At 50.7% G+C, this 8993-nt stretch overlaps 1 protein-coding gene across 1 annotated transcript; it reads left to right on the forward strand.

Annotated features, from left to right (window-relative positions):
* The first annotated feature begins 1422 nt into the window (after nt 1-1422).
* Nucleotides 1423-3995, forward strand: CDIPT (CDP-diacylglycerol--inositol 3-phosphatidyltransferase). The gene is made up of 6 exons (XM_007950221.2): nt 1423-1465; nt 1566-1700; nt 2576-2729; nt 3215-3296; nt 3648-3729; nt 3850-3995. The coding sequence occupies exons 1-6, from the start codon at nt 1423-1425 to the stop codon at nt 3993-3995; spliced, it is 642 nt and encodes a 213-aa protein (XP_007948412.1).
* Nucleotides 3996-8993: the final 4998 nt, after the last annotated feature.

The raw sequence follows: 8993 nt of genomic DNA on the forward strand, positions 1-8993 counted from the left end.
CTGGAACCTGTTTAGAGGGAAAAACTAGCCACTCTTGTCCCAAAAAATCCATCCCACCACCATTCCTGGCCCAGATTTAAACAAGACTTCTAGATGAACCACCCCGCAATCTCATTTCCATTGTCTCAGATTCCGGGGGATGGGGGGTGGGAGGACACAACAATTCCCTCCCCCCATTTCACCCAGCGAGGTTCTCCTTCCTTCTTCCCTCCCAAGCCAAGGCAACCGACTCGCCGCTCCGGACCTGGCTGATGGGCTGAAATCTTGGGTTATTCGGCAGGAAAGAAGATGGAGAGGTCTAGAGGGGCCCTACGGCGGCTGTTTCTATAGGGCTTTTTGGAGGAGGGGGGGCACAGGGAGGCGGAGATGGGGAGGCGGGCTGGAAAGAAAGGGACCCCTGGCCGCGCCGCTACCCGTTGCTATAACAACCTTGGCGTCTGCGAAGATTCCGCAGCCCGGTTGCCAGGAGATGTATTAAGGGTTCTAGAACCAAAGGTGGGGGTCATTTTCCCAACATGTCCCGTTCCCTCCTCCAACCTCTCCACCACCTTCCAGGTCCCACCTCGAGGGCGGCGACCCCTGGGCCAGAGGCTTGAGTAGATGGAAAAAAACACATAAAACGGAGCCGCGGACCGAATCCTCCTACCACTAGGGGCGCGCGAGAAGCAACCCTACCCTAGGCCGGTCTCCAAACTCTCTGGCCAACATTTCGTAGCCTGGAACCTGAGAGAGCAAATAAGGCCAGAGTTAGGGGGCAGGGAAGAGAAAATGTGGAGTGTACAAAACAACCTTGTCTCTTGGGGACGGAAAGACTCAAAGGGGCGGAATCTTTTCTCTTTGTCGTGGTCTCCGGGAAGACACATACCCCGCATAAAAGAAACCAGACATTCTTATCTAGGTTTCCTTGTCTTTTGCCCTCGCCTTGCAGTTCTTACTTTTGCGCGGCGTCGACCCCCCCCCTTCCATGTTTGGTACGTGCCAAGGGAAAGGGGCGGAGAAAAGAAAAGGAAAAGGAAGTGAGCATGTCTTAAAGGGGCCGCAGCCACTTGTTAAGCTTCATTTTTTTTTTTTTTTTTTTTTAACCTCCAGTTTTGCAACTGCAAGTGCAGAAGGGTAGGTTCCCGGAAGCTGAGCACAGCTGGAGCATCTAAGACGGAGACTGGCAGTGAGGGTGCGTGCGGGGCGGGCGGCGGCAAGGAGCTGCCCATCGGAAGGGCGGGGTGTGCCCGGCACACCTCGGGGCGGATCCGTGCTTGGACCGGCTGCGAGGTTACACATCAGGAGGGATCGGGCCCGGGCAGCGGGGAGCTGTACGCAGTTGGCGCGGCTGATGCGCCCAAGCTGCGGGTGAGGTCGCGCGGCGGGGCTGGAACAGCTCGGGCATCTGCGGACCGGGTTCGGGACCGCAAAGGAGCCGCCGCGATGCCAGGCGAAAATATCTTCCTGTTCGTGCCAAACCTCATCGGTGAGTGCTGCCCGCGGCCTTGGAGCGAACCGGAGGGCGACCGACTTCGGGCAGGTCCCACGACTCCTCCCTGTCTTGTCTTCCCCTTCCTCATCCCAAGGTTACGCCCGGATCGTCTTCGCCATTATTTCATTCTACTTCATGCCCTGCTGCCCCCTCACGGCCTCGTCCTTTTACCTGCTCAGCGGACTTCTGGACGCTTTCGATGGACACGCGGCTCGAGCCCTTAATCAAGGTGACATGCACCCCTCCCAGCCAGCCATGGAGCCCAACAACCCTCTGCTCCCTGCCTCCTCAGAACCTCAGTGTGGCCTGAACTCGGGAATCTGAAGGGCTCTGTCATTGCCACCTCTGGAGAAAGCAGAGCAGAAAGGCCAGGTTTTGTAACAGAAGAGGTTTAAGTTTGTTTTTGAGAAGGAGTTTCTGATTGTGGTGTCAAATGGCAGGTGGCAGTGCTGAAGGTCTCTGTGTAAGAATGCAGCAGGTGTTTCTGAGGACCTACTGTGTGCCAGACGCAGGCAATAGGGAATTCTGGGAGTCATGTTTAGAGGAAGGGTGGAAACTGTGGCCTCTGGAGGGCTGACTGATTTCTTTAAACCTGTTCTCCAGAGCTACCTCTAAGACTTCCTCTGAGTGTCAAGTCCGTCTGTCTTGACTGGGAGCCTTGGCTGTGAGATTGATGAGTGGTAGAGAGCTTTCCCAACCCCATTCCACACTGTACCCCTCCATACCCCTCTGCCTTCTCATTTCATAACATGGTGACCCTTGCCCATTGACCTCTCACCCCACCAATGTCAGCCTGCTGTTCTCCCCAGGCAGTGAATAGTGGACCCTTGGAGCTCTGGTGGCATAGTGCCAAAGGCAATTGACTGCTAACCAGAAGGCTGATGGGTGTGAACCCACCCTTGGAAGGAAGGTTGGGCAATCTACTTCTGTAGTGATACTGCCTCAGAAACCCAAGGAGGGGTTGCTGTGAGTCAGATTCGACTCAACAGCAGTGAGTTTGGTTTTTTTTTTAGACTGCATGAGGGTGATAGATCAAATATGGTACCTGTCATGGGTCCACAGCTTGTAACAGCCCTTTCCCACCTAATAGTCCTGATTTTTCAGGGACCCGGTTTGGGGCCATGCTGGACATGCTGACGGATCGCTGCTCCACCATGTGTCTGCTGGTCAACCTGGCCCTGCTGTACCCTCGAGCCACCCTCCTCTTTCAGCTCAGCATGAGCCTGGACGTGGCCAGCCACTGGCTGCACCTCCACAGGTCTGCCGCGGCTCTGGGATGCCTGCAGGTGTTGACAGGTTGAAGATGACATGACAGTGGGAGGGGTGAGACTAGACAGGAGGTTGTCTGGGATGCCGTCAGACTTCTTGGAAGATCACCATTTTTAGCCTCTTCTTTGCTGAAGGACCCAGGCCAAGTCATGTCCCTCTCTGAATCAGCTTCAGTCCTGTTTACACTTGACTTAAGCAATTCTTAAGATTCTTCTGGCTGGATATTCCAGAATTCCAAGTGGGTCGTAGCTCATGGGGCGGAAGGGGAGCTTTGGGATGTCGCATCTGAATCCTGACCCTGCCCTGTAACTAGGTCATCATGTATCTTTGGACAAGGTACTGGTCCTCATCTGTGCCCCGGGTCATCTGTAAAAGAGAGGTGGTCCCAGGGCCTACCTCATGGGGTCAATGTGAGGGTTAGATGGATGTTAGTGGTAACATAAGTTCATGGCTTCCTCCTACTTTCTGCCTAAGTTCTGTGGTCCGAGGCAGTGAGAGTCACAAAATGATCGACCTGTCTGGGAATCCAGTGCTTCGGATCTACTATACCTCCAGGGTAAGCGTGCCCACCCTTCTCTTTGTTCACGCAGCTTACGCCAAGTCCCAGGCTGAGCCCTGGTCTGAGCCCCGATCCCAGGTGAGGAGAGGCCGTGAGCACAGGGACAACCAGTCTGGTCTCCCAGGGAAGGAGAGACCCGTGAACTTCAATATGAAGGAAAGAGTAGGGTTGTGGGGAGGGACTATGAGTTGTTCCAGACAGCAAGTGGAAATGAAATCCTTCTGGCACCCTTTTTCCCCCATATGTTCTACCTATCTGAGGGTATTGGCTCCCTGTGCCTGAGTGAGTTGGCAGGGGCCACTACCCACTGGCCTACTCTCTTAAGCAATGTTTTTGCCCTTTGTGTAGCCTGCTCTGTTCGTCCTCTGTGCTGGAAATGAGCTTTTCTACTGCCTCCTCTATCTGTTCCACTTCTCCGAGGGACCACTAGGTAGGAGCTGAGGGGCTGGCCAGGAGGGTGGCGGGGGGCTGTGGCCTGCCAAGGGAGGTGAAGGCCTCGGACCCCATGGCATCTCATTTTCTTCGTCTCTCCCCCGTTCCCTTCCCACAGTTGGCTCCGTGGGTCTATTCCGAATGGGCCTCTGGGTCACCGCCCCCATTGCCTTGCTCAAGTCCCTCATCAGTGTCATCCACTTGATCACAGCCGCTCACAACATCGCTGCCCTGGACGCAGCAGACCGTGCCAAGATGAAGTGATCCTGGAACTTCCAGTCCCCCAGCGCCCACCTGCCCTGGGAGTCTCACACTGCCACATGGCTCCCCTTCCCCTCCTCGGAGGTCCCAGGCTCACTTCTTCCTGACGTGCTGTCCAACCCACTGGGATGGTGATGTCATGTTCTCCAAACTCCTGAGGACTGGTCCTGCCCACCCCTGTGACCCCCAAGGACCTGTCCACAGAGGAAGGGTACGCAGGAGAACCACCCTGGGGCCCCAGGAGGCCTGTCTGAGGACTACGTATTGTCACACCCTGCTGACTCAGCTCCGGGGTCTGGCTTGGACTGCAATCTTAGGGACACTTGAATGAGGGAGATGATGTGGGGGCCAAGTTCCCCAAAAGGCAGGGGGAGTTCAGGCCTCCTCCTCTGGCCAGAGACAGCTTGGAGGCACTGTGCTCAGGAGGGAAAGGGCCTTCTAGATCCTTCCCTTTGTAGTTTCGTCTGTCCTGTTTACCCTGGCCCTGGAAGCCTTGATAATAAAGGCGGGAACTATCTGGACTTGGTTTCCTTTGGGATACTCTTGGACCAGGGCCTGAGTTGAAGGAGGCCTTGGGGGAAAAAGATGGAGCTGGGTTCTCAGTTTGCTGGCTGGCTTCTTCCCCTCATCCTACGGTGCCCTCAAAGGCCCTCTGCTACCCGACTTCATGCCATGCCCTCTACCCACCTGATTTATTTTCTTTATAACATTGTCTACGTTTATTTATGTATTTGATATTTTTTATGCCCACTAGAATGTCAGCTTCATGAGGGCACAGACTTCTTGTTCCCTTATCCACCCCAGAATGAAGATTGACCTTAACCTGGTATATAGTAGCTGCTTAGTAAATATTTGTGAATAGATTAGTTGGTTTCTCAAAGTGTACTCCAAGGATGGTCCCAGAAGTCTGCAATTTTAAGTTGTTTTTGAGCACCTACCAGATACTAGGCCTTGTTCTGGGGACTGGTCCCTAATCAGCTTCCCTACTATATGATTTTTCTTTCTTTCTTTTTTTTAAACTTTTTTTTGTCTTTTTGTTTTTTTCTCCCCCTACTGTTTGAGCTTTCTCTGCTGCCTGGCACAGCTCTTCTTTTTAAAACCTACATCAAGCCTGCCATCTGCCAGACCCTGTACTGGGAGTTACTTGCAGATGTTATTCATTTAATGTTCATCATGACTCAGCCAAATGGTCCAAGAGGCCATCAGTGTCTAGAGGCACTGAAACTTAGCCAGTACATGGAGCCTAACTTGTGCTAGGCACAGGGCGTTCAGTGGGGAGCCTCCCAGCCCTCTTGGAGGTCACAGTCATGGAGGAGCAATAACAGTTCAGTTAAGGAGTAGAAGTGGCAGTTTTGGTGAAGGGAGTCCTAAGCTGCATAGGATTAAGGAGGGAAGGGTGAGCACAGGAGAGAATTCCCAGCTGAGGGAACAGCGTGCAAGGGAGGGAGGCCAGGGAGTGCTCTGGGAAATCGTGGAAATGGAAGCAGAAGGGTTCAGCTGGAACACTAAGTGCTAGGGGTGAGGTGGAGTGCAGATGAGAGATGAGGTGGAAGAAGCCAACAGGGGTGGCCTGAGGAGCTTGGCAGGGCATTTGGACTTGGTCCTGAAGGCCACATGGAGCCACTGAAGGGATTTTTGTTTTAAACAGGTATATAATCACATATAACTTTAAACACTACAGATGATGACCGAAAAGTCCTCCCACCTCAAGCTCTCGATATTCCCCAGAGGCAAGCACTGCTGCAGATTTCTTGTGTGTTTGTCTAAATAAATCTCTTAATCTGTCTACACATAGATTTCCTATTTTAAAATCCATTCTATGTATTTGCTACTCTGCTGCTAAAAAGTTACTGTTGTGCCTTTTTGCTACTTCATCTCAGAACTACCTTAAACACTGTACAATATTATAATCCCATTATTGTGCTCAGTCTTACAGACAGGAACTGAGGTCCCTAAGAGGATTCCAACATGGCTGGTTTGGCTTCAGAACCTGCCCTCAACACTGAGCATGCTCAACACTGCTATGTCAGCAGTGTTTGTAATGGCTACATAGTATTCCATTAACTATTGAACCAAGTCCTGCTGCCCTGAACAATGAATGCTGCAGCAAATCATCTTGGACCTCTTTTGGGGGCACTTGTAGGATGAACGTTGGAAGGCTTTATGCCAATTGACCTTGATGTCCCTTTCAACGATGGTCCAAAGCCCACAGGCCCAGTGATTCATTCCCTCAAGATGTTTGGTTATAGCTAAGAAGTTTTCATAACTTTGCCCTGTTAGCTCTACTAACAGTCTACAGTCAATTGCCAAAACATAGTCCACAAAGACAGTGTTCCACATCCTACTTTGGTGAGTAGCGACTGGAATCTTAAAAGCTTGTAAACGGACGTCTAAGGTGCAAGTAATGGTCTCCCCAACTGGAGCAAAGAAGAGTGAAGAAAATCAAAGATGCATGGAAATAATTAGTTCAAGAGACTAGTGGACCACATGACTTCAGCCTCCATGACCCTGAGACCAGAAGAACTAGATGGTGACTGGCTACACTCCCAACCACTTGTAAAGGAACCCCAATAGGAGATCCTGGATAGAGTGGGGGGAAAATGTGGAACCAACCTCAAAATAAAAAAATATCAGGCTTACTGGTCTGATACCAGCTCCCCGCTGGTGGAATCCTTAAGACTATAGCCCTTAGTCACCCTTCAATCCTGGAACTGAATATTTCTGTAGCTCACCCTTCAGTCAAACAGTAAAACAGGCCTATGAGGTGAACAATAACACCAGGGAGATACACACTGTGGTAGTTAAGGTTGAATGGCAACAGCCCAGAACCTGTGATCTGGGAGTCTGGGCTACACTGGGTCCTGGAGGCACTATATTTGATCTAGAGTATATAGTCCAATCATTATATGTGCAATATAACTTTCTAGACTTCAACTATATGCTTGTGGACAGAAAGAATAAGCACTGTGCAGAAATCCCATTTGCTCTTTCCACTCAATAAGCATGAAGAGGGCATGAGATGAATACCAAGACCACTGTTCTCTCAGGCGCTCTTGGGTCTCATAATTAAAGGTGTGACTAAAGGTAACACTGGCTGCTGTAACAAACCCGAAAGCGTACACTGGCTCTGCCATGATAGACGTTGATTTCTAACTCACCTAAAGCCATCTCCTGCAAGCGGTGATTGAAGCATGCAGGCTCCTCCCATCTTAGGGCTTTACCATAGTCAACACATGGCTTCCAAGAGGTCCCTTCCTGTTTGCATCAAGCCATCAGGCGTGGAGAACTGCATGAGGCAGGTTTTTATGGGAAAGCATGGCATCAGCACGTGTTACTTCTACTCATATTCCATTCCACATCTAAGCAAATGGAGGCTGAAAAATATAGATTCGTGTGTGGGCCTAGGAAGAAGAGGAAATAGCTGTGATAAACAGCATCGGACTGTGCTGAATGTGATTTTGCTGTTTAAGACATAGATTTTTCGTATAAAAATGGGTCCTTAAATAAATCAATTACTTTATCTGATACTCAACCAAAGAAAAGCTCAATGCTGGAGAAAAACAGCCAGGCTGTATTGAGCTTAATCAGAGATCCTACTGTACTGTACTGGGAGCTCTGGTAGCACAGTGGCTAAGGCACTTGACTGCTAACCAGAAGGCTGGCGGTTCAAACCCACCAGCCACTTCTCGGAAGGAAGGTTGGGCAATCCTACTTCCGTAGTGATACTGCCTCGGAAACCCAAGGAGGGGTCACTATGAGTCAGGGCTGACTCGACGGCACATAACAACAACAACAACACTGTACTGTATTTTATGGGCAATTTAAGAGATTGTCAAGGGTAATTTGATAACGAGTGTTTCTCCCCATTGAGACCAACTTGGAATCTGGCTCTGATGTAAACGGAGCTCCACAGTTTTCAGCAAGTCCTGTTTGCCCATCACTGTGGTATATCTTGTCTCTCCCACACTACAGTCAGTGCTGGGCCCATCCTCATGCAAACAATTTCAAGAGTAGTTTCCTATATTCCTTTATTGGGTCTCACAATGCTGTTGGCTAGGCTAGGTGATGCGAGGTAGTGCAGCCCTGGAGGCTTTGGTGGGTGAATCTAGGGGTGGGGTGGGGAGCTGAGATGCACCCTCTGTGGAAACAGGAGGGAAGGCAGGAGTCCAGATGCCAACAGTTTGCTAGATTTGCTGCTGGGAGGAGGTAGGTCTTCCTACCCGATTTGCTTCTATTTTCTCAATGAGGTGAGAGAAAGTGGGCAGAGGTGTAGGCTGAGAAGAGAGGAGGTGTGAATAGTTGTTTTAAAGGGAGACTCTTATACAAGACAGAGAAATGTGGTCAGAGCTCATTAGGCACCCCCTGAAGTTAGCTGCCTTGAGTTTCAAATCAGGTCTTTCAGCAAGGAGTGGTGTTTCTCTTCCAACACGGTGCAGTTAGTCAGGCCTGCAGGCTCAGTGAGGCACAGTTGTAGAAGGGGTGGGCTTTTCCCCCTAAGTGTCATGGAGAGGGGGAGGGGGAGGGGCAAGGGAGTTAATGGAGGTTTCATGTCAGTGATTGCGCTGATAGAGCATCTAAGCTGGGCAAAAACCAAACCCACTGCCATCCAGTCGATTCTGACTCATAACTCATAGAGTTTCCCAAAAGCTTTTACAGAAGCAGACTGCCTCATCTTTCTCCCATGGAGCCGCTAGTGGGTTCAAACCACCAACTTTTTGGTTAGCAGCACAGTGCCTTAACCACGGCACCACCAGAGTGCCTTAAGCTCAGCAGGTTGGGGATGATGAGGAAAGTTGTTCAAGTCAACTTACAGGAACTTTGCAGTGGAGAAATGGCTACTTGGAAGATGAGGATGGGACAGCGAGAGTTGAGGTTTTAGAGGTTGTGTGGTTATTAACAATGACATGGTCAAGGGATGCTCATAAGAGTGGGGACTGCAGAGGGACTGAGTAGTTGAACCTGTGGGCTTGGGACCATAGTCACAGGGGACATCAAGCTCAA

This window comes from Orycteropus afer, unplaced genomic scaffold (assembly GCF_000298275.1).
Source record: "Orycteropus afer afer isolate SDZICR_OR568_19922 unplaced genomic scaffold, OryAfe1.0 scaffold00266, whole genome shotgun sequence".
Classification (NCBI taxonomy): Eukaryota; Metazoa; Chordata; class Mammalia; order Tubulidentata; family Orycteropodidae; genus Orycteropus; species Orycteropus afer.

Coding starts and splice junctions, on each gene's coding strand:
- CDIPT (XM_007950221.2), top strand. CDS start 1,423: ATGCCAGGCGAAAATATCTTCCTGTTCGTGCCAAACCTCATCG. Junction 1,701..2,575: donor GGCTCGAGCCCTTAATCAAG/GTGACATGCACC, acceptor CTGATTTTTCAG/GGACCCGGTTTGGGGCCATG. Junction 3,730..3,849: donor CTTCTCCGAGGGACCACTAG/GTAGGAGCTGAG, acceptor CCCTTCCCACAG/TTGGCTCCGTGGGTCTATTC.